General features: G+C 42.0%; 1 protein-coding gene across 12 annotated transcripts in view; it reads left to right on the top strand.

Annotated features, from left to right (window-relative positions):
- The window catches only part of C6H3orf70 (chromosome 6 C3orf70 homolog), a 108,630-nt gene that overhangs the window by 82,080 nt on the left and 1,132 nt on the right, over window positions 1–25,418 (top strand). For 4 of the 12 annotated variants that reach the window (XR_011074298.1, XR_011074297.1, XR_011074295.1 and 1 more), the window contains exons 2-3: window positions 19,870–22,307; window positions 22,824–23,630. Coding sequence is in view for 1 of the 12 variants with exons in the window: in XM_068546389.1 (XP_068402490.1) it covers window positions 19,870–20,426 (557 nt within the window). In the remaining 11 variants the exon portion in view is untranslated. The other 8 variants (XR_011074303.1, XR_011074300.1, XR_011074299.1 and 5 more) reach the window with 8 other exon arrangements.

Genomic DNA, 25,418 nt, shown 5'->3' with positions numbered 1-25,418 from the left:
TTGCTTTGGGTAGTAGAGTCATTTTCACAATGTTGATTCTTCCAATCCAAGAACATGGTATGTCTCTACATCTGTTTGTATCATCTTTAATTTCTTTCATTAGTGTCTTATAATTTTCTGCATACAGGTCTTTTGTCTCCTTAGGTAGGTTTATTCCTAGATATTTTATTCTTTTTGTTGCAATGGTAAACGGGAGTGTTTTCTTAATTTCACTTAAAGATTTTTCATCATTAGTGTATAGGAATGCAAGAGATTTCTGTGCATTAATTTTGTATCCTGCTACTTTACCAAATTCATTGATTAGCTCTAGTAGTTTTCTGGTAGCATCTTTAGGTTTCTCTATGTATATTATCATGTCATCTGCAAACAGTGACAGCTTTGCTTCTTCTTTTCCGATTTGGATTCCTTTTATTTCTTTGTCTTCTCTGATTGCTGTGGCTAACACTTCCAAAACTATGTTGAATAATAGTGGTGAGAGTGGGCAACCTTGTCTTGTTCCTGATCTTAGTGGAAATGGTTTCAGTTCTTCACCATTGAGGACAATGTTGGCTGTGGGTTTGTCATATATGGCCTTTATTATGTTGAGGAAAGTTCTCTCTGTGCCTACTTTCTGCAGGGCTTTTATCATAAATGGGTGTTGAATTTTGTCAAAAGCTTTCTCTGCATCTATTGAGATGACCGTATGGTTTTTCTCCTTCAATTTGTTAATATGGTGTATCACGTTGATTGATTTGCGTATGTTGAAGAATCCTTGCATTCCTGGGATAAACCCCACTTGATCATGGTGTATGATCCTTTTAATGTGCTGTTGGATTCTGTTTGCTAGTATTTTGTTGAGGATTTTTGCATCTATGTTCATCAGTGATATTGGCCTGTAGTTTTCTTTCGTTGTGACATCTTTGTCTGGTTTTGGTATCAGGGTGATGGTGGCCTCGTAGAATGAGTTGGGGAGTGTTCCTCCCTCTGCAATATTTTGGAAGAGTTTGAGAAGGATAGGTGTTAGCTCTTCTCTAAATGTTTGATAGAATTCGCCTGTGAAGCCATTTGGTCCTGGGCTTTTGTTTGTTGGAAGATTTTTAATCACAGTTTCAATTTCAGTGCTTGTGATTGGTCTGTTCATATTTTCTATTTCTTCCTGGTTCAGTCTCGGCAGGTTGTGCATTTCTAAGAATGTGTCCATTTCTTCCAGGTTGTCCATTTTATTGGCATAGAGTTGCTTGTAGTAATCTCTCATGATCGTTTGTATTTCTGCAGTGTCAGTGGTTACTTCTCCTTTTTCATTTCTAATTCTATTGATTTGAGTCTTCTCCTTTTTCTCTTGATGAGTTTGGCTAATGGTTTACCAATTTTGTTTATCTTCTCAAAGAACCAGCTTTTAGTTTTATTGATGTTTGCTATTGTTTCCTTCATTTCTTTTTCATTTATTTCTGATCTGATCTGTATGATTTCTTTCCTTCTGCTAGCTTTGGGGTTTTTTTGTTCTTCTTTCTCTAATTGCTTTAGGTGCAAGGTTAGGTTGTTTATTCGAGATGTTTCCTGTTTCTTGATGTAGGCTTGTATTGCTATAAACTTCCCTCTTAGAACTGCTTTTGCTGCATCCCATAGGTTTTGGGTTGTCGTGTCTCCATTGTCATTTGTTTCTAGGTATTTTTTGATTTCCCCGTTGATTTCTTCAGTGATCACTTCGTTATTAAGTAGTGTATTGTGTAGCCTCCATGTGTTTGTATTTTTTACAGATCTTTTCCTGTAATTGATATCTAGTCTCATAGCGTTGTGGTTGGAAAAGATACTTGATATGATTTCAACTTTCTTAAATTTACCAGGGGTTGATTTGTGACCCAGGATATGATCTATCCTGGAGAATGTTTCATGAGCACTTGAGAAAAATGTGTATTCTGTTGTTTTTGGGTGGAATGTCCTATAAATATCAATTAAGTCCATCTTGTTTAATGTATCATTTAAAGCTTGTGTTTCCTTATTTATTTTCATTTTGGATGATCTGTCCATTGGTGAAAGTGGGGTGTTAAAGTCCCCTACTATGATTGTGTTACTGTCGATTTCCCCTTTTATGGCTGTTAGTATTGCCTTATGTATTGAGGTGCTCCTATGTTGGGTGCATAACTATTTACAATTGTTATACCTTCTTCTTGGATCGATCCCTTGATCATTATATAGTGTCCTTCTTTGTCTCTTGTAATAGTCTTTATTTTAAAGTCTATTTTGTTTGATATGAGAATTACTACTCCAGCTTTCTTTTGATTTCCATTTGCATGGAATATCTTTTTCCATCCCCTCACTTTCAGTCTGTATGTGTCCCTAGGTCTGAAGTGGCTGTCTTGTAGACAGCATATATATGGGTCTTGTTTTTGTATCCATTCAGCCAGCCTGTGTCTTTTGGTGGGAGCATTACTCCATTTACATTTAAGGTAATTATCGATATGTATTTTCTTAAACGTTTTGGGTTTGTTATTGTAGGTGTTTTCCTTCTCTTGTGTTTCTTGCCTAGAGAAGTTCCTTTAGCATTTGTTGTAAAGCTGGTTTGGTGGTGCTGAACTCTCTCAGCTTTTGCTTGTCTGTAAAGGTTTTAATTTCTCCATCAAATCTGAATGAGATCCTTGCTGGGTAGAGTAATCTTGGTTGTAGGTTTTTCTCCTTCATCACTTTAAGTATATCCTGCCACTCCTTTCTGGCTTGCAGAGTTTCTGCTGAAAGATCAGCTGTTAACCTTATGGGGATTCCCTTGTGTGTTATTTGTTGTTTTTCCCTTGCTGCTTTTAATATGTTTTCTTTATATTTAATTTTTGATAGTTTTATTAATATGTGTCTTGGCGTGTTTCTCTTGGATTTATCCTGTATGGGACTCTCTGTGCTTCCAGGACTTGAGTAAATATTTCCTTTCCCATATTAGGGAAGTTTTCAGCTATAATCTCTTCAAATATTTTCTCAGTCCCTTTCTTTTTTTCTTCTTCTTCTGGGACCCCTATAATTCGAATGTTGGTGCCTTTAATGTTGTCCCAGAGGTCTCTGAGACTGTCCTCAGTTCTTTTCATTCTTTTTTCTTTATTCTGCTCTGCAGTAGTTATTTCCACTATTTTATCTTCCAGGTCACTTATCAGTTCTTCTGCCTCAGTTATTCTGTTATTGATCCCTTCTAGAGTATTTTTAATTTCATTTATTGTGTTTTTCATCGTTGCTTGGTTCCTCTTTAGTTCTTCTACGTCCTTGTTAAATGTTTCTTGCATTTTGTCTATTCTATTTCCAAGATTTTGGATCATCTTTACTATCATTATTCTGAATTCTTTTTCAGGTAGACTGCCTATTTCCTCTTCATTTGTTAGGTCTGGTGTGTTTTGACCCTGTTCCTTCATCTGCTGTGTGTTTTCCTGTCTTCTCATTTTGTTTATGTTACTGTGTTTGGGGTCTCCTTTTCACAGGCTGCAGGTTCGTAGTTTCCGTTGTTTTTGGTATCTGTCCCCAGTGGTTAAGTTGGTTCAGTGGGTTGTGTAGGCTTCCTGGTGGAGGGGACTAGTGCCTGTGTTCTTTTGGATGAGGCTGGATCTTGTCTTTCTGGTGGGCATGTCCACGTCTGGTGGTGTTTTGGGGTGTCTGTGGCCTTATTATGATTTTAGGCAGCCTCTCTGCTAATGGATGGGGCTGTGTTCCTGTCTTGCTAGTTGTTTGGCATAGGGTGTCCAGCACTGTAGCTTGCTGGTCGTTGAGTGAAGCTGGGTCTTGATGTTGAGATGGAGATCTCTGAAAGATTTTCGCCATTTGGTATTACTTGGAGCTGGGAGGTGTTTTGTGGACCAGTGTCCTGAAGTTGGCTCTCCCACCTCAGAGGCACAGCCCTGATGCCTGGCTGCAGCACCAAGAGCCTTTCATCCACACAGCTCAGAGTAAAAGGGAGAAAAAATAGAAAGAAAGAAAGAGGATAAAATAAAATAAAATAAAATAAAATAAAATAAAGCTATTATAATAAAAAAGAAAAAAATTTATTAAGAAAAAAATTTTTTTTAATTTTTTAAAATTTATTTTTTATAAGAAAAAATCTATTAAGAAATTTTTTAATTTTTTAAAATAAAAAATAAGAAAAATCTTATTAAGAAAAAAATTATTTTAATTTTTTAAAATAAAAAATAAGGAAATAATTATTAAGAAAAAATATATTAAGAAAAAAATTTTTTAAGTAAAAAAAAAAAACAAAAAAACGGACGGACCGAACCCTAGGACAAATGGTGAAAGCAAAGCTATACAGACAAAATCTCACCTAGAAGCATACACATGTACACTCACAAAAAAAGGAAAAGGGGAAAAATTAATATATCCTGCTCCCAAAGTCCACCTGCTGAATTTGGGATGATTCGTTGTCTATTCAGGTATTCCACAGATGCAGGTACATCAAGTTGTTTGTGGAGCTTTAATCCGCTGCTTCTGAGGCTGCTGGGAGAAATTTCCCTTTCTCTTCTTTCTTCGTACAGCTCCCGGGGTTCACCTTTGGATTTGGATCCGTCTCTGCGAGTAGGTTGCCTGAGGGCGTCTGTTCTTTGCTCACACAGGACGGGGTTAAAGGAGCAGCTGCTTCGGGGGCTCTGGCTCACTCAGGCCGGGGGGAGGGAGGGGTACGGATGTGGGGCGAGCCTGCGGCGGCAGAGGCCGGCGTGACGTTGCAGCAGCCTGAGGCGCGCCGTGCGTTCTCCCGGGGAAGTTGTCCCTGGATCACGGGAGCCTGGCCGTGGTGGGCTGCACCGGCTCCCGGGAGGGGCGGTGTGGATAGTGACCTGTGCTCGCACACAGGCTTCTTGGTGGCTGCAGCAGCAGCCTTAGCGTCTCATGCCCGTCTCTGGGGTCTGCGCTGATAGCGGCGGCTCACGCCCATCTCTGGAGCTCATTTAGGCAGCGCTCTGAATCCCCTCTCCTTGCTCACCGTGAAACAAAGGGCAAGAAAAAGTCTCTTGCCTCTTCAGCAGCTGCAGACTTTTTCCCCAGACTCCCTCCCGGCTAGCTGTGGTGCACTAACCCCTTCAGGCTGTGTTCACGCCGCCAACCCCAGTCCTCTCCCTGGGATCCGACCTCCGAAGCCCGAGCCTCAGCTCCCAGCCCCCGCCTGTGCTGGCGGGTGAGCAGACAAGCCTCTCGGGCTGGTGAGTGCTGCTCGGCACCGAGCCTCTGTGTGGGAATCTCTCCGCTTTGCCCTCCGCACCCCTGTGGCTGCGCTCTCCTCCGTGGCTCCGAAGCTTCCCCCTCTCCACCACCCGCACTCTCTGCCCGCGAAGGGGCTTCCTAGTGTGTGGAAGCCTTTTCCTCCTTCACGGCTCCCTCCCACTGGTGCAGGTCCCGTCCCTATTCTTTTGTCTCTGTTATTTCTTTTTTCTTTTGCCCTACCCAAGTACGTGGGGAGTTTCTTGCCTTTTGGGAGGTCTGACGTCTTCTGCCAACGTTCAGTGGGTGTTCTGTAGGAGCAGTTCCACGTGTAGATGTATATCTAATGTATCTGTGGGAAGGAAGGTGATCTCCACGTCTTACTCTTCCGCCGTCTTGCCCAGAGCCCCCTGCATTTAATTTTTGATAGTTTGATTACTGTGTGTCTTGGCATGTTTCTCCTTGGGTTTATCCTGTATGGGACTCTCTGCGCTTCCTGGACTTGATTGACTATTTCCTTTCCCATATTAGGGAAGTTTTCAACTTATTATCTCTTCAAATATTTTCTCAGACCCTTTCTCTTTCTCTTCTTCTTCTGGGACCCCTATTATTTGAACTTTGGTGCATTTAATGTTGTCCCAGAGGTCTCTGAGACTATCCTCAATTCTTTTCATTCTTTTTTCTTTATTCTGCTCTGTGGCAGTTATTTCCAGTATTTTATCCTCCAGGTCACTTATCTGTTCTTCTGCCGCAGTTGTTCTGCTATTGACTCCTTCTAGAGAATTTTTAAATTTTATTTATTGTGGTGTTCATCATTGTTTGTTTGTTCTTTAGTTCTTCTAGGTCTTTGATGAACGTTTCTTGTATTTTCTCCATTCTGTTTCCAAGATTTTGGATCATCTTTACTGTCATTACTCTGAATTCTTTTTCAGGTAGACTGCTTATTTCCTCTTCATTTGTTTGGTCTGGTGGGTTTTTACCTTGCTTCTTCATCTGCTACATATTTCTTTGTCTTCTCATTTTGTATAACTTACTGTGTTTGGGGCCTTCTTTTCACAGGCTGCAGGTTCGTAGTTCCCATTGTTTTTGGTGTCTGCCTCTAGTGGATGAGGTTGGTTCAGTGGCTTTTGTAGGCTTTCTTGTGGAGGGGACTGGTGCCTGTGTTCTGCTGGATGCGCATGGATCTTGTCCTTCTCATGGGCAGGGCTGCTTCCGGTGGTGTGTTTTGGGGTGTCTGAGAACTTAGTAATACTTTAGGTAGCCTCTGTGCTAATGGGTGAGGTTGTGTTCCTCTCTTGCTAGTTGTCTGGCATGGGGCGTCCAGCCCTGGAGCTTGCTGGCCGCTGGGTGGAGCTGGGTCTTAGCATTGAGACGGAGATCTCTGGGAGAGCTCTTGCCGATTGATATTACGTGGGGCTGGGAGGTCTCTGGTGGACCAATGTCCTGGACTCGGCTCTGCCACCTCAGAGGCTCAGGCTTGACACCCGACCGGAGCACCAAGACCCTGCATGCCATACAGCTTGGAAGAAAAGGAAAAAAAAACCCCAACAAAACAAAAAAACGAACAGATAGGACCCCAAACCAAATGGTAAAAGCAAGACTAAACAGACAAAAATCACACAGAGAAACATACACACTCATAAAAAGAAAACAAGCAAACAACAACAAAAAGAAAGAAAGAAAAAAGAACAGTCAAAACCCTAGGACAAATGGTAAAAACAAACCTTAGACAAAATCACACAAAGAAACATAAACATACACAATCACAAAAAGAGAAAAAAGGAAAAAAAATTGTAAAAAATTTAAAAAAGAAAAAAGAAAAAAGAATCCACCAGTAAATGATAACAAGCACTAAAAAGTAAACTAAGATAAACATAAAAATCAGAAACAAATCAGATGCAGAAAGCAAACCCCAAGTCTACAGTTGCTCCCAAAGTCCACCACCTCAATTTTGGGAAGATTCGTTGTCTATTCAGGTATTCCACAGATGCAGGGTTCATCAAGTTGATTGTGGGGATTTAATCCGCTGCTCCTGAGGCTGCACAGAGAAATTTTCCTTTTTCTTCTTTTTTTTGCACAGCTCCTGGGGTTCAGCTTTGGTTTTGGCCCCGCCTCTGTGTGTAGGTCGCCCTCAGGCATCTGTGCCCATCCAGACAGGACGGGGTTAAAGCAGCAGCTGATTAGGGGGTCTGGCTCACTCAGGCCGGGGAGAGGGAGGGGTACAGTAGTCATAATTGGAATTGTGGGGCGAGCCTGCAGTGGCAGAGGCTGGCATGACATTGCAACAGCCTGAGGTGTGCTGTGTGTTCTCCCGCGAAGTTGTCCCTGGATCTTGGGACCCTGACAGTGGCAGGCTGCACAGGCTCCTGGGAGGGTTGTGTAGGTAGTGACCTGTGCTTGCACACAGGGTTCATGGTGGCTGCAACAGCACCCTCAGCATTTCACGCCTGTCTCTGGGGTCTGAGCTGATAGGCGCGGCTTGCACCCATCTCTAGAGCTTGTTTAGGTGGTGCTCTGAATCCCCTCTCCTCTCGCACCCGGAAACAATGGTCTCTTGCCTCTTAGGCAGGTCCAGACTTTTCCCTGGACTCCCCCACCGCTAGCTGTGGCGCACTAGCCCCCTTCAGGGTGTCTTCACGCAGCCAACCCCTGTCCTCTCCCTGGGGTCTGACCTCCGAAGCCCCAGCCTCAGCTCCCAGCCCCCACCCGTCCCGGTGGGTGAGCAGACAAGCCTCTCAGGCTGGTGAGTGCTTTCGGCACTGATCCTCTGTGTGGGAATCTCTCCGCTTTGCCATCTGCGCCCCTGTTGCTGGGCTCTCCTCTGTGGCTCCAGAGCTTCCCCCCTGCCACCCCCCGTCTCTGCCATTGAAGGGGCTTCCTAGTGTATGGAAACTTCCTCCTTCGCAGCTCCCTCCCAGAGGTGCAGGTCCCGACCCTATTCTTTTGTGTCTGTTTTTTCTTTTTTCTTTTGCCCTACCCAGGTACGTGGGGAGTTTCTTGCATTTTGGGAAGTCTGAGGTCTTCTGCCAGTGTTCAGTAGGCGTTCTGTAGGAGTTGTTCCACATGTTGACGTATTTTTGATTCATTTGTGGGGAGGGAGGTGATCTCCATGTCTTACTCCTCCGCCATCTTGAAGGTCTCCCTCGAACAATGTTCTTTTAAAAATAAGTTTTAGAATGCATTCTTCTAAAATTGTTCTCTGTTAATATTAAACTTAATTGTTTATCAGTTTGCCCCATTTTAAACGTCTAAAGGATTAATATTTTAATACATAAGATTTAATGTCTTAGTCTGGGCTCCAAATATATAAACTACTTAATTTTTTAATATAATACTTATATTAAAGCATTCTCAGTAGACAGATCAGGCAGTACCACCTACAGCAGCGGTCCCTAACCTTTTTGGCACCAGGGACCGGTTTCGTGGAAGACTATTTTTCCATGGACGGGGGTGGGAGGGAAGGTTCAGGCGGTAATGCGAGCCATGAGGAGTGGCAGATGAAGCTTTGCTTGCTCGCCAGCTGCTCACCTCCTGCTGTGTGGCCTGGTTCCCCCGTGGCCCGGGGGTTGGGGACCCCTGTCCTACAGGAAATCCCACACTTTGACCTTGGTCATTGAATCAGTTTACATCCAATCAGGAGATGGAAACCATGTAGTAGATTACACAGGGGAAGTTTAATATAAGGAATTGTTGGACTTTCCTGGTGGTGCAGTGGTTAAGAATCCACCTGCCAATGCAGGCGACATGGTTTCGAGCCCTGTTCTGGGAAGATCCCACATGCCGCGGAGCAGCTTAGCCTGTACGCCACAATTACCTGAGCCTGCGCTCTGGAGCCCACGAGCCACAACTGCTGAGCCTGTGTGCTGCAACTATGGAAGCCCGTGTTCCTAGAGCCTGTGCTCTGCAACAAGAGAAGCTACTGCAATGAGAAACCCTCACACCGCAACGAAGAGTAGTCCCCGCTCGCCGCAACTAGAGAAAGCCTGTGTGCAGCAACAAAGACCCAATGCAGGCAAAATAAATAAATAAATAAATAAACAAAGAATTGTTAAACTCTAAGAAATAAGTGACCAAAAGATATAAGGAAATTCTGTGTGTTTCCTTTGAGCTGAGGGAGTATATATACCCAGGAAGGACAAAGGTGCAAGGAATTCCCCCTCCCCAAGTCTGGGGTTCAAAACTTGTTGGAGAAAGTGTAGTTCAGCCCACAGAATAGCAGAGAAGCTTGCCTCTTTGCCCAGGCTGTACTGTTTTGAATTTGCTGGACAAGCAGGAAGCAGCCCTTTGGAAAAGCAGCCCTTTGCCCAGGAAGGCATGGGCAATGAGCAGTGAATGGCGTGGGTATGCAAAGGTGGCATAGGCTTGGGTAGGCAGGAGGGAATGATGCAGGCAGAAGGCCTTCAGAACGCTTGTTTGCATGTGGAGAGGGCCACGGGAAGGCTATCACCAGGCCAGGCCAAAACCGCAAGGTTGTCAAGGAACCGTACATTCTGGGTTCACGGCTGGGGCAGACCTCCAGCAGATTTCATTCCCCCCCACCCCAGCCTGTGTGCAGCAAACATGAGAGCCCCTTCCTCCTGTAGTGTCCCTCTAGTGCTCTCTACTGAGAAATTTAGCATCTTGCTCAGTGCAGAAGAAAAATGTTTAAAGGAATTCTGTTCACTGTGGCTGAACATATATTGAAAGGAAAATTTGGAGTTGAGAGGCATTAGTTGATACTAGCACATTTATAATCTCATAATAATCTGGGCCCCTTTTTCCTCTTTACTGCTTAGTGTCAACTGTGAAGTGACTTTCTCCATGTATTTTACAACCCAGCTATTACGATGAAGAGAGGTAGTCTAAGAACAGATCTCCAAGTTGAGTTTTGGTGCCATCATCTGAGCCTCCTTGTCCCCATTCAAGAGTAGTTAAATGAATAGTTATGTAGAGATGCTATTTAGCTGTAAGTAGTAAATTTGTAAGTTCTTACTCCTAACTCTGGATTTCCCCAGTGGCACTGATTTTAAAGTTGGCTGGCCTAATCACAGGTCCAAGAGAAATGAGAGGTAATTATAACAACTGATTAAAGAAAAAACATGGTGAATATATTTTCTTTAATTCTATTGGGAAATATAAATTTTTGTATATAAATGTTAATAATTTGATTTTAAATTATATCTCATTGATACTTAGAATGTGTTTTATTATTGTTGTGACTGATTAATAAAAAAATAAAGCTCCAGAATGCCATACTGGTTTGTATAAATTTAAAAATGAGGTTCTTGACTAACACACAGACACGTTCCTTACAAAAATAACCTTTAACAAAAAAAATGTATTGTTTTATATTCAGTAAATATCTACTGAGCCCCTGTGAAAAGCACAGACGGTTCAAGATCTTAATTTTCTTAGATCAGGTTGACTGGTTAGCATCCTTTTCTTGTGAATTTTCTGAACTTTTTATTCCTAGATCAATAGATGAATGTGACAGATGTCTTGTACTACTTCCCTTAGTTTTAGACTGTCAACGATTATCTGCCCATTGGATTAATGGCTGCTAATAACTTATTTGGGATCTGTAGAACTACACAGCTGTGTGTTAGTGGCATGGCAGAAAACTGTGCCAGAGTCTTCATGTTCTCGGTCTCCACTTGTGCTCCCTCCCATAGGGAGTTTCTTTGTTCTCAAATTTTTTCTAATTGAAGTTTTAGAAATCTGTTGGCTAGTCTGGTAACTCAGCCCATCCACTATTGATTTTTGCAGAGGAAGGTAGGAGGCTGATGAGATGGTTTAATAAAATGCCAATAAGGTCAAGGCTTGTTATAAAGAAATCAAAGGTAATGACTATCATCATCGTCATCCATCTTCAGACAAAAAAGGGGTGGTACTCATACAGCTTTTCTTACCTTGCAGTGATCCATAATCAGCCACTTTTCACTTATTCCTCTTTCCCTCCATCAGGCTTCTCTCCCAATGTTTTCCTGTACTGCAAAGTGCAGATACTTAATACACAGTGGTTGAGTCTCTGTGTGCTCTGTCAGCAGCCATCCTTTTCTTTCTGAACATATGGTTTTTCATGCTTCATCTCATCCTCAGTCAACCATCCTTAGAAGACTCCCTCAGCCATCCCTTTTCTAACCAATTACTGTATTAAAACCAGCTCTACAGAGCAGCTCCCGGTGGATAAGTAGGACTTCTGAGATTAAGGATAAAGAGGTAGAGATATTCGCTCCATGAAACCCTTATTTGGCCCCCTAAAAGGAACTGGAAGCCTAAGAGAGTTCTCATTCTCTGCCTTTTTATTTTTTTTTTTACTATGGCCTGTTTTAGCCAGACTTACCTATTGGATGTTTCCGAACTCTCTGGCCCTGCAAGGGGCTCTTTCCCAACTGGAATTGTCTGTGTCTACAAGTTCAAGGAGTCCCATTGTGCCAGTTTATTCAGCAGAGTGGCTCTTATGGTATCCAGTCTCCTTAGGCAAGGGAAGGGTCTTGCTCTCTTTCTAGATTATCTGTGATGAGACTGATTTCGTGGCAGGAGACCCTCTGTTCCAGTAAGGCTGTTTACCCCACTGCCCCTGAGACAACCCACACTACTTCCACCTCTGGATTTTGCACAAAGCCTGCCACTTTACTTTCTTTTGTCCAAGTCCTAGCTCTTCTTAAGTTTATATTCGTTTCTTGGGAGCCTCTTCTTAGCCCTTCCGGCCCTCACTTTTTCTGGGCTCCTGCACCTTATATAGTGTATACCCCACAACTTAATACTTCTCTTTCTTCTTGTGGTGCTTACAGATGTTTGTGTGACCCAAATTGGATCGTAAGAGGGATGCATTTTACACTTTACCCCTAGTTTTTCAGTGGTAGTTACTTATTAAAATACACAATTTTTTTTTTTTTACATGTATCTGTCCCTCAAACCAGAAGACTTGGCTTCAGGTAGGACTACACATGGTTTAAAAAAGGATAGAGGCTTCATCATGTCTCTCTTCACATTGGCTACTCTAACTTTGTAAATGTGGTGAACAGCTTCTCTCTCTCGTTGGTTTATGGCACTTTTAGAAATGTTATTTTTAAGGCAGGCCTCACTCTACTGGCTGCCCTACTTCAGGGTGTCAAAATTGTGGCCCAGAGCAGTGCAAACTGTAGAGGTCTGTTGGTGAGGGCTCCTGCCCTGCACAGGCTGCTCAGTGGTACTTCCTCCACCTCCTCCATTCCCCCTCTTACCAGTTTGACTTAACTCCAGATCTGAGTGTAAAACCAACTGGGAGAGGGTGGTAGCTTGATTGTCGAAGTCTGATTTGTGCTTTAGACCAGCTTTATCTGTGCCCATCCCGTGAGAGGAGCAGACAGAAATGGAAGTGAGTAGAAAGGCAAAGCTGGGAAGCCTCTAGAGGGGCTTGGAGACCTGCAGGCAGCTCCTGTCTTCTATAAGCAACACCAATAATAGAATTTTACAATGTGCCAGGCATTGAGCCAGTGCTTTAAAAGATAGCACTGACCACTTTACCCTGAGGAAATGGAAAGCATGGGACTGTTAATTTGATAAAGGTTGGACAGCCAGTTCGTAGCCCCAGTCCTTGCCCTGAACCCCCAGGATCTGCCACCTTCCTGGGAATGTCTCTTGTGTTCCTTCCTCTACTGAGCCAGGTGACTTTAGTCAGATCAGAATGTCATGCTTGAAAACCTGTAATAGCCTCCCCTTAACCCCCATCTCTTCTCTTTCCAGTCCCTCTGCACATCTTTACCAGACTAAATTCTCTGAAATCCCTCTTTTATTGTTATTACTTGCCTCCTCAGTAATCTGCAGTGGTTCCCCATTGTTAGCAAAACACGAACACTTTGGCCTTGCATTCTAAGACCCGTCCAGCCTCTGTCTTCCTCACAAACTTTATCCTCCTTTGCTCTCTTGGTCGACTCTGTGAACCCCACATGCCTGCTGACACATTCTGGCTCTAGAACTGGCCTGGAGCAGTTCCGCTTGCTACTCCACAGGTGTGTGTCTTTTAACAGCCAGGTACAGTCCTTCAGTGAAGCCTGGAACCCTATTCCGCTGCTTGGTGAATGCCCTTGTATACTTACAGTTTTGCTCAACTGGTGTTTTATTTTTACTTTATTTTTTATCTTCTCCCTGCAGTTTGACTAGAAGCTCCTTGAAGCATGACTACACATTGTACTTTTTATTTCCCCACAGCATCTGATTTAGTAGTATAAACATGGTAAACAGTCAATAAATATTTGTTAACTGAGTAAATAAGCCATGCTCTGGTGCTCTGTCTCACTAGGGTTTTGCTTTACATTAATATGTTCCTCCTCACTAAAGGTTACACGATTTGAAAAATGAAGAAATTAGGATCTTGCATAAATTTCTGATTGGGGACTTCAATGTATTGAGCAATGTATGAACTTTATTGTTCTCATAGATTGAAGTACAAAAATATTGGTATATTACTGCCAGTGGAGCAAGGTGGTAGAGGGTAAGGCCACAAAAAATACTGGTTATAATAAATGTTAGGTTTTTTTGCTTTTAGTTTGTGATATGCTACTCAACTAAGTAAATAATGTACATTGCAGAAATAGCTGAATAAGAATATTTAGTATTATTTTCAATATAATGAATGCCCTTGGGACTAAAATAAGCATACTTGTGATTCACTATATAAAATCAAAGAACTGAACTGTGCATGCACTTTCCCTTAGGCCACTCAGTTTTTTTCAGTAGATTTACCTTTTTAATTATATTTTGCTTAGGCTAATTTTAAAATAACTTTGCATTCCCTGAGAGCAGTGTAGTTTATGTGTCAAGGGACACACATTTAACAGTCATAAAACTATCTGTAAAAGCAAAAAGCTCATTCCCCTCCAGAGGATCTTTTTTAAAAATCAAAATGCACAACTGATCCTAAAAACTAGTTTAACGAAGTGCATACAGTAGCTTAAGGGGCCACATAAATCATTTTCTACGTTTGTCCCCACCTGCCTTCCCTTTGTGCTCTACAACCAAAAGAAAGAAACGCCTACTAGGGAATGTATCTACTATGTATGTACAACTGTGCTACAGATTGGAATATTAGCTGAAGTTAATGGCAGAGAATGATAGTGTAAACTAATAAGAGCATTAGATAAATCTTATTAATTAAGTAATGAGTACTCTCATGAAGAACGAACATAGAATGTCTCAGGGCTTGGGCTCTAGAACTGACCTCTGCCTTATTACATGAGCTTGAGAAAGTAATTAAGTCTCTCCTCTCTCCCTCTGTCCCTTCCTTCTTTCCACCAGGATGAAAACATAAATCTTTTTTAGTGTCTCATTGAGGCATGGTGAAAACAGTATGTAGGTCTGCACAGACCTACTAGAGAATGGACTTGAGGACGGGGGAGGGGGAAGGGTAAGCTGGGACGAAGTGAGAGAGTGGCATGGACATATATACACTACCAAATGTAAAATAGATAGCTAGTGGGAAGCAGCCGCATAGCACAGGGAGATCAGCTCAGTGCTTTGTGACCACCTAGAGGGGTGGGATAGGGAGGGTGGGAGGGAGACGCAAGAGGGAGGGGATATGGGGATATATGTATACGTATAGCTGATTCACTTTGTTACACAGCAGAAACTAACCATTGTAAAGCAATTATACTCCAGTAAAGATGTTAAAAAACAAAAACAAAAAAAACCAGTATGTACTACATATTGTTGCTAAACACCATTGGGGAAGAACGATCAGAAAAATTATGAACCAAGACTTTAAAAGAATAGTGTAAGTTACTTATTTAGTGGTTTTGATTGGCCTTTAGTTGAGAAATACCTGAAGTGTTGAACCAGCTTTCCTGAAAAGAAACATGAATACATGAAATTTATTTTTCACTTAGTGATCACAAAAACCTATTGTGATTAGTCAGTTTCATTATTGAGAATGTGATTTGAGCTCCCTTGAAAAAGATTCCAGATAAATTAATGGGTTTATGAAGTTTATTTTTAATTTTTATATTACTTTTAAAGATGGGTGTTAAGTAGTGTAATGAGGTGTAGTCTTCACTTTCGTATGGATGAATTTTGTGAGTGGCTGAATGAGTCATTAGCAAACTAAGATTCTACTTCACAGGAGTATTTTGAGAATAAGCTTAAGAATGTGTGAGTTCGTGAGAAAGGAGCTAGGGCTCCTTGGAGAAATGGCTGATTCCTGGACTGGGGCAGGGGAAGTACAGGATAAGCCAGTAACTTCTTATGATGCCAGAACGTGAGGAAGTCGTCACAAAAATATGGCATGTTGAAATGACACAGGGGTAACTTAAAGGAGCTCCCAAGAGCTAAGTCTGGGACAATTTGAGCAACAAAATAAATAGCGGTAGTAAAGGATTACAATCCCTAGAATAAAATAAATATCTATGAGTCCATGCTTCTATCAGTAAACAATTGAATACATAAATAAATGAGGGAGAAGGAGCAGATCCTGCTTAGATAGCATTCTAATTAATAAATATAGAAGGAATGATGTAAGTAGAAAATCACTATTTGGCAAATACCACAGTAGTGATTGTTGCAGACCACATCCACCTGTGCATGCTAAAATTAGTAGATGGTGGTATGATGAGAAACAGGATATTTGCATACTCTCAAAATATCTCTGCACAAGATACTTAATATTATAGAGAGAAAAATACTAACTTTACAGTGGGGAAACCTAGACAAACACCCCATTTTAATTAATTTATTTATTTTAAATTTATTTTTGGCTGCGTTGGGTCTTTGTTGCTGCGCGCGGGCTTTCTCTAGTTGCAACGAGTGGGGGCTACTCTTTGTTGTGGTGTGCCAGCTTCTCACTGCGGTGGCTTCTCTTGTTGCAGAGCACGGGCTCTAGGCATGCAGGCTTCAGTAGTTGTGGTATGTGGGCTCAGTAGTTGTGGTTCGCAGGCTCTAGAGCGCAGGCTCAGTAGTTGTGGTGCACGGGCTTAGTTGCTCCGCGGCATGTGGGATCTTCCTGGACCAGGGCTCGAACCCGTGTCCCCTGCATTGGCAGGCGGATTCTTAACCACTGTGCCCCCAGGGAAGTCCCCCCTCTGGACCCTTTACAAAACTAAATGTTTGATATAAGTTTGTTTTATTATTTCTATGTTTATGAGCAAATCAAACAATATAGTATTATATAATCATTGATATTTAAAAGATGTTTACTAGGGCTTCCGTGGTGGCGCAGTGGTTGAGAATCTGCCTGCCAATGCAGGGGACACGGGTTCGAGCCCTGGTCTGGGAAGATCCCACATGCCACGGAGCAACTAGGCCCGTGAGCTACAACTACTGATCCTGCGCGTCTGGAGCCTGTGCCCCGCAACAAGAGAGGTCGCGACAGTGAAAGGCCCGCGCACCGCGATGAAGAGTGGCCCCCGCTTGCCGCAACTAGAGAAAGCCCTCGCACAGAAATGAAGACCCAACACAGCCAAAAATAAATAAATAAAAAAAAATTAAAAAAAAAAATAAATAAATAAAAATAAAAATCCTTTAAAAAAAAAAAAGATGTTTACTAAACTGTGTTTCTCATCTGGCCATCTTTATTACTTTTCTCTTCCCTGACTTCCTCTTTGCATCTGTATCTCAGTATCACCAGATAACAGGCTGTCACTCTAGCTCTGAATAGTATGTTTAATAGGTGTAACTGGTAGAAGAAAATGTAACCTGGAATTTAGCATACCTTTCTCTCCAAGCTGCATTTCTCTTACTTTTACTACACTTCAAGAAAGAAAAATGGTGCTTTGGAGGAGAGAGGAAAGTAAGAGGTAGAACAACTGAGAAGAAGAGAAAAAGCAAATTAAGAAGCACAAAGGCGGGTAAGGGGGTGGGTGCAGCAAGGGGGGTTACGTGAGAGTAGGAGAGGCTGGTCAGAGAAGGCCCAAAGTCAGGCTGCAGGATCCTCTCCACCTTTGGACTAGATAAAGCCCTGATCCCTCTGGGTCTCAGGAACCTCTTATGCTGTGACCAGTGGGTAACTAAACCAAAGGTTACTTGGGCCAGAATGAGCTTAATCAGCATCTGCGACAAGCATTTCTTGAGCGCCTGCCATCCACAGCCTCCTGAACTCAGTAATGACCAGTCTACCACCCAAGAAGAGAAAAGACCAAACCTCCATTCCAGATGTTTTGTTCACCACTCTGTGGACAGAAGGGAGTAGTCCCCTAAATTCTCCCAGTCCCTTTTCTGTCCCCTGCCCAGACTCATCTTTCTCTAATCCTGGGGCTGACAGATCAGAGGGGAGGCTTGAAAGTCTGCCTTTTTTGCCCCTCTGCTTGGATGCAGAGTTCCTACCAAACTGTTAGAACTTGCCTGACTTGAACTTTGCCTGACAAGGAGTAATCCCTTCCTTTACAGATAACAGAATTGAAGATACCTGGTATTGGGTTGGCCAAAAAGTCGGATCGGTTAGTGAATATGTTGTTCAATAAAGTTCTTCGTGAAAATGAAAAATGTCTTTTATTTTTACTTAAAACTGAACGAACTTTTTGGCCAACCCAATATATTTTTAAACAGTTTCCCAGGCAGGCATGACAGTTCTTGCTTGTATTTTTGTTAGAGTATAAGGTTTGTGTGAAATATGCCCAGGCTTGGAAGCAGACCTGGGACACCAAAGGCTTAACAATTTTACTCCAGAATGATTTTTTTTTTTTAGCCGTGGCGCGTGGCATGTGGGATCTTAGTTCCCAGACCAGGGATTGAACCCGGGCCCTTGGCAATGAGAGTGTGGAATTCTAACGCTGGACTGCCAGGGGATTTCCCTTACTCCAGAATGAAGCTGAGTGTATTTTTAGAGTAGTTTAGTTACAAAGATATTGTGGCATCTAAGCCTACTTTTTTGTACAGGAGTCAAGAAACAGAGTTAAAAAATACAGGCAGGCTTGATTGATCTTAATAGATCAGATGTTGCACTATCTGTGGCACAGTTTGCTGTTCACATTTCTGATCTAAAATTGCTATTCGTCCGTGGCTTAATGAACTTATTTAAAAAATCTAAGGTAGTTTTCCTTACAAATGTGATCCCTATCCTAGAATTTTCGACCTAAGAACTAAAACAAATGGGAGCAGCGCACAGTGGGTGATTTGCCTGCAAAGAGCTGCTCATGAGGAGGTCATAAATCAGTGGTTCTCAGCGAGGGCGATTTTGCCTCCAGGTGTATGTGACAACATCTGGAGATGTTTTGGTTGTCAGCCTGGGGAGGAGGTTCTACTGGCATCTCATGGGCAGAGGCCAAGGATGCTGCTAAACATCGTACAGTGCACAGGACAGCCCCTCAACAGAGGATTATCTGGTCTGAAATGGCAATAGCATCGAGGTTAAAAAACAGTGTCATAAATATGTGCAGAAGATACTGTATGGACTGATTGATAAATCAGCTATGTTAGGAATAAACCCAAGATGGTGCCTACATTTGTGGCTTCTGTCTCTGAGACTTGTAGTTTTTTTTTTTTCTTCCAGATTTCTATTTGTAAATCATTTTAGGCTTACAGACTGGGTAATTGTCATCTCTGTTTTCTTAGCAAAACCTCCCATGTACCAAGTGCTAACTGTTGAGTGAAGAAAAAGAGAATGAGCAAAGAGATGCAGGAGGAACAGATCCAGTTAGGTTTCACTTCCACATAAACTCTGTGAGAAACACTTAGGCAGAGGGAAGGTTTGGGGATAAGCTTCTTGGTTTTCTAGAAACATCTGGCAGGTCACCCCCCTGCATCTGCCTGTGCCTGTGCTTCTGCTTGGCTAAGGTTGTGCTTGTGGAATTGGTGTCAGGGAGAACATCTCCTGCTTTGGCCACTGATGAGCTTTGGGTCTTGAAAGAGATCATTTCACACCCTGCACCTGACCCTGGCCGCTGAGGGTGACCAGGACAATGCTATAGGCCATTACCTATTAAATGTGTGTGTGTGTATGTGTATTCTGATTAAAACATAGAAACCTGAAGAGTGAAAGTCTTATCATAATCCTGATGATAAATTTTAAATGTGTATATTAGCATATAATTATTAAAGATAAAAATGGAATTATAATTTTATGGTATATTATACTATTTTACAGTATGTTTTCACCATACTATAACGTGGACATTCTTTATTTTAGTATGATGGGTAAATCATTTCAAGTTGTCTGAAAAATAAGGATGATAGTGTCCACTCACCTATTCCAGAGGCATTAAAGAGACTCAAATATAAATTAAGATTTGTAAAGTGTGTTGAGTTTCTTAGATGAAAACACCATGATGTTATGGTACTGTGTTGTATTTTTAATTGATTATAACAATTTTGAACGATTCTATTATTAGTTTCTTCTGAGATGTTATTGAAATATTTTTAAAAACATTCTGGGGCTTCCCAGGTGGCGCAGTGGTTGAGAATCTGCCTGCCAATGCAGGGGACACGGGTTCGAGCCCTGGTCTGGGAAGATCCCACATGCCGCGGAGCAACTAAGCCCGTGTGCCACAACTACTGAGCCTGCGCATCTGGAGCCTGTGCCCCGCAACAAGAGAGGCCCCCACAGTGAAAGGCCCGCGCACCGCGATGAAGAGTGGCCCCCACTTGCCTCAACTAGAGAAAGCCCTCGCACAGAAACGAAGACCCAACACAACCATAAATAAATAAATAAATAAATAAAAAAAAAAACAAAAAAAAAAACAAAAAAAAAACATTCTGAGTCCTCAGAGAGAAACCATTATGGCTACCTTAATGTAGTGTGTGTAATACTCTTAGATTTCAGCTGCCTTTTTGTGTTCCCCACAGGCAAATACGTGTATCAGCCGATGACCCCTGTGGAACAGCTTCCAAGCACTGAGATTCCCGCGAAGCCTCGGGAACCCACAAACACCATTCAGATCTCAGTCTCCCTCACTGAACACTTTTTGAAATTCGCATCTGTCTTCCAGCCTCCCCTCCCCCCTGATTCACCAAGGTACTGTATGATCTCAGACCTCTTTATTGACAACTATCAGGTTAAATGTATTAATGGGAAGATGTGTTACGTGCAGAAGCAGCCGGCGCCACATTCCCACAAAATTAGCCCCGAGGAGGTCTCTGCACACGATGCCTTAATATCAAAAGAGAGCAATACGCCAAAAACAGATCACTGCTCTTCTCCCTCAAGTTCTGAGGACTCTGGGATCAATGCAATCGGGGCTCACTATGTGGAGTCGTGTGATGAGGACACAGAAGAAGGAGCAGAACTGAGTTCAGAGGAAGATTACAGTCCAGAGAGCAGCTGGGAGCCAGACGAATGCACCCTTCTCTCCCCGTCGCAGTCTGATCTGGAAGTGATCGAAACAATAGAAACCACCGTGTGAGGGTCCAGGCAGGAAGCCACGTCCTCTGATCCATGCTGAGCTTTTGTACTTTTGTCTGATGGATCCTTTTTCCAATGCAGTCGATGTTTTCTACCCCTCTCTAACAACCATACCAGTTCAGTGGTCTGCTGATTTAGCTTCACTTTTAAATTAGTCTTATAATTAAGACATTTTTTTCTTATAAATGGTTTTCTTTTGTATCTTGACTTCCTTTTTATGTAGCATCTGGTGTCATGAATTGTGACCCAGCCTTAATTTCACTGGGAACTTTGAAAGCAATGATGTGATGAAGTGATGATCACAGAGCATCATGGATCAGGTTGAGGAGCTACCCAGAGTGAAGGAGACACTGTTTTATAAATAGCCAGTTCTTCGCAGAATAACTCTTTGTCGTTCCTTTTGGCGTGCTGATGAGCACCCCTACCCTGCTCGTCCCGTGTGGAAAGTGGTTCACGTGACCCCTCAAGGTGTGCACTGATTGATGCCATTCTGTCCCTTTCCCCGTCTCCCCACCGCCTGCACTGGGGCTGGGCCAGTGCTGCCCTGGCTTACTTCTGGGAGGTTACTGGAGGCCAGCTCAGTCCCTAGTTATGGCCAGTGTCTGCACATCCCTCCGTTACCTGGGGCTGAGCTAGACCTCACTTCAGAAGAGATTCCACCTTCTGTTTCAGGCTCAGTCCAGCTTTAGCTGAGTGCCTACGCTCTTCAGGGATACAGAGTGAACAAGGCCTGACTCCCGGCAGGAAGGGACCACAGTCCAGTAGGCGAGGTAACACACGCAGGTGATGGGACCCAGAGTGCCCTGGGAACCCCAGGGAGGGAGAGATGTCCTTGGCCTGGGCTAGCTGGGGATGTTGTACCATTTGAACTGGCCTCTTGGATGGGTTCCCCAACATATCCCTGCTTTTTAAAATTGTTCTTCAAATCTGGGGGAAACTTTTAGGAGTTATATAGGTATTATATTTAGGAGGCAGCCACATCTGATGTCTTACGAAAAAAAGTCAGTCATAGTTTTAGTTAGCATGGAAGTGCTAAAGACAGCAGTCCTTTAGGGATTAGGAATGAATCTAATAGGTTTGATTAATTCTGCTTCATTTGGTTGTATGAAGCATTAGGATGGCTTAGGTAAGAACTGGATTAGAATTCAGTATGATGCATGGATTTTTTATGCCAATGCAAAAACAGTTGAAATAGTTCTCTAAGTCAGGAGAAAATATTTTGTGTGATATTCATTCACTTTACAACAGTAATATTCATGGGCTGTTGTAAATATTCTCTTTTCCTGCACACATAAAATAGTAAATGATTCTTATTTAGCTCTCTTCAGAATTCTGCTCCTAATCTCCATTTGTAACTGGTGTTCTCGTGTGAGTCGGTTACCTGCTGTTTCTCCAAATATACCGTCTGTGAGGCATAGTTAAGAATCCAGGAAATTTAAAATATGGCCCACATGAAACCAGAACTGTCAAAGTTGGAGCTAGAGAAATACTTCCTACACCCTGACTATCCATGAGCGTGCTCTCATGGCATCATCTCATGACATATCTTCTGTGTCACATTAGTTTGTATTTTAAGAAATAAGAAGAGGCCTGTTGTGTCCTTCCCTGAAGCTTCCACTTGGCATCTTTCACAAATCACTCCAGGCAGAACCTGCTTTCCTAGTTGTATGTGTAGTTCATGTGACTGGCTAGAAGAGTTTGTTAGCTTTAGGTGCCCCAAGCAGCCATAGGGTTTAGAAAGCAGAGTGTGCATATTCCTTTGAAAGCAGTGTGTGTTAACACTTTCTGTGCTAGATGAGAATGCAGCCAGCATAAAGTTCCCACTTACTGAAACGTAAAGACTCAACAAGTCAAACCAAGAAGGTGGTGAGCAGAGCTCCAGGTACAGCGGGGCCCAGGAGAGGGTGGCGGAGGAGGGTGTACGGAGAGGGGCTTAGGGACAGACAGCTGAGGAGCCCTGCCTTGGGCTCTCAGCACTGCCCAGGATTGAGTGGCCAGCTGCAGCCAGGGCGACGCCAGGGTCCTGTCTTCACCTAACTCTGGGTGAGCTTGTTGCAACCCCGGGTGGGAACACGAGGCTCTCTTTCTCTGCACCATTCCTATCAGCTCTCTCCTCCATCCGTTAATCTAATTGGAGTCAACCACCAGGTCTCCAGAGCCATGGGAATCCATGGGCACAGGGCCACGTTTCTGAGACTGGCTGTGTCAGTGTTGGGCACTTTATATGATAATATCTATGACTTTTGCCTATGTTCCTGTTTAAACTCCTGAACTGCCATTCAGATTAGCCATGATTTTAAAGGAATTTTTGGATTTAAGACTAGTTGATAATCACTTTAAATGTTTGCACAAACTCTTTATAATTAAAAACTAAGATTCACTTCTATCTATTTTATAGAACTGGAGATGTTCCACTGGATTCTAAATATCAGATGATCCTGGATCTCAAAGTAGCCTTTTCTAAATAAGCACAAACAAGAATTCTTTTTTTTGTCCTAGCACTCTTAATAATTATCTGAAAATCATATATGATTGAACCGGAATTGTTTCTCTAATGCTTGCATTCCAAAAACAACTGATAAGGATATAAAAATACTTAGTTTCAACTTAAATTCTAGGCCTATTCTGTTCTGTATTATATGAAAGAATTTCTCTGTAATCCTGATAATGTATTGCTCATTTGTATAAGCATATTTATAGGTACTTTTAGAAAATGTTTAGACTGCAATGTGTACTATAGACATAGAACACAGTCATGTTAAATAGGTTTTTGATTAATACTTGTACATTGAGAGATATGAAAGCTTTATCATTTGGACCTTTGCTCACTTGGGGAAAAGAGTTGGGCTGTGTGGGTGGAAAAACTGCTTTCTTGGGCTTTTATCAAAAACTGGCACCATTCCCACTTTTTGAAAGTTGGTGTGAAAGCTGTTAGGTAGAACATACAAAGTAAGTGCTGTGTGGAATTTAGCTTTCTTATCTAACCAAGATTTCTTTTAGAATTTTCAAGTTTCACACATGTTCATGACTTTTCTGAGAAATGACAAAGCAATTAAAATGCTTTTGTCGTTATAACTGTTTGGTACATTAACAACTGAAGCTTTACAATCAAACCTAGGTATTTTCAAGATTTGAAATGCAAATTTGAGGAAAACCCTGAAGAAAAACAGTTGCTTTCCTGGAAGGGGAAGACCTGTAGTTCAAGGTAATACAGTACAAAAACAGAAAATAAAATCACCAAAACCAGAACAAAACCATGAAGTTGTTTTTCTGAGGTACTTTTTGGATTTGATCTAGGATTTGATTTTATCTTGGGAGTGGTGGTTTTATTTCTTAATCTCTACTTCCTGGCCTGTTTGAAACATCAAAGTTCTTTTGGGGCGATCATAAACTCCTTTTATGCAAATTTCTCTACTTGGGCAATAGGATGCAACCAGGTAATTTAGAAAGCTGTCAAAATATCCAGATACAAAAAAAAAAAAAAAAAATCCAGATACTTTTGGTGGTATAAATACTTCTAGGCAAGAAAAAAAAAAAGCACAAGTTAAAATAATATTTATACAGTCAACACTTGATTATTCCATCTTGTTTGCAAAATTTTGTTGACATGTTTTGGATTTTTACATGAGGAAAACAAAGTTTCTGTGAGTCTTCTCTCCTACTCCCCTCTCCAGAGGAGGTGTGAGCACATTAAGGAGGCCAGTTGTATTTTGGGCTTTTCTGTAATGTGCGACTGTGTCTCTTCCCGTTGAGGTGGGGAGAAAGAAGTGGGCGTTTCCGCAGTTTATCAGTGCTGTCAATTCCAGGGATGTCAGTGCTTCTCACATCCAAACATAAGTACAGGGGCACTTCTCAAAACTAAGTTTGGAATTATTTATCTTTAGAAAATTTCTTATGTCACTGCTCCCTTTCGTTGTCATGGATAATTGAGAGTTGACTGTATTGGGAAAGGGCTGTGTTTCTGTTTGTGCTTTGAGTTCTTTCTATTAAGGCTGAAGCAGTTCTCTCTTAATAGTCTGAACAAGTCTGAAAGCAAATCATCAGTAGCAGTTTTAATGCTGAGCTTCCATATCATCGTGTTCATGTGTACTTTTAAGGCTGTTCGCACCTTGTAATACTCACTGTGTGATTTTTTAAAACCTGTCTGTTTTAAAGTTTTAAGCACAATGTTGATCCGTCTGTAATTTCCTAAAATTATATTCTGTTTTCCTACAAACAGCTCAACTTTCCTCTCTGTATAATACTTTAGGAAAATACTACCTTGTAAAATAAATGTGATTTTTTTCTTTTTTACCAGCACAAATACGATATTTTGAATTTTGGAATATCCTCCCTCTCCACCCCCCTTTAGAGAGGTTCTGTCTGATTCAAATAATAACACAATGTGAGCCTAACGAAACAAAAACAAAAGCCCCCATTTGCAAAATGTGAAACATTTATATCCAGTGCTTACTTTGTGCTAGGAAATAAGTGGTTTACATCATTATTCCATTTAAATTTTACAAATCCTTAGTGCAGGTAATTATTATTATGCATACTGTACACTCACGGTCACCACTCGTGATAATTCCCAGAACCCTTTACAATAAGAACTTTTTTGTTGGCTGCATTAGGTTTATACAAATAAAAATTACATTCCCCCACAAACGGTATTTATTTCACACAACGCTACAAGCTATGTGTTCGGTTCATACATTCCATGTAAGACAGTTCTGACTGCAAGTTGGATCCAGGGAGGCCGCTGCCCTGCTGAGCCTCGGGGGTGCAGTCACTAGGTCACCAAGGCTGAGGGTCCAAGCCTCAGCGTGGCAGGTCCACGAGCTTAATTTTTATATTCACACCAAGAAAAGAACAGCTTTGGGGTTGGCTTTTATTGAATAACCTCATGGGGAGTGCTAAACAAATTTGCTTATCAGTAATAGAAATAATACCATTGTTTATGTTAATAATGATAGCTTAACAGCTGCCTTCCTGCTTTCTCTGAGTATTCCTC

The sequence above is a fragment of the Eschrichtius robustus genome, chromosome 6 (genome assembly GCF_028021215.1).
Source record: "Eschrichtius robustus isolate mEscRob2 chromosome 6, mEscRob2.pri, whole genome shotgun sequence".
NCBI lineage: Eukaryota > Metazoa > Chordata > Mammalia > Artiodactyla > Eschrichtiidae > Eschrichtius > Eschrichtius robustus.
The sequence above is the reverse complement of the archived record's forward strand: the minus strand, read 5'-3'. Positions and strand labels throughout refer to the sequence as shown.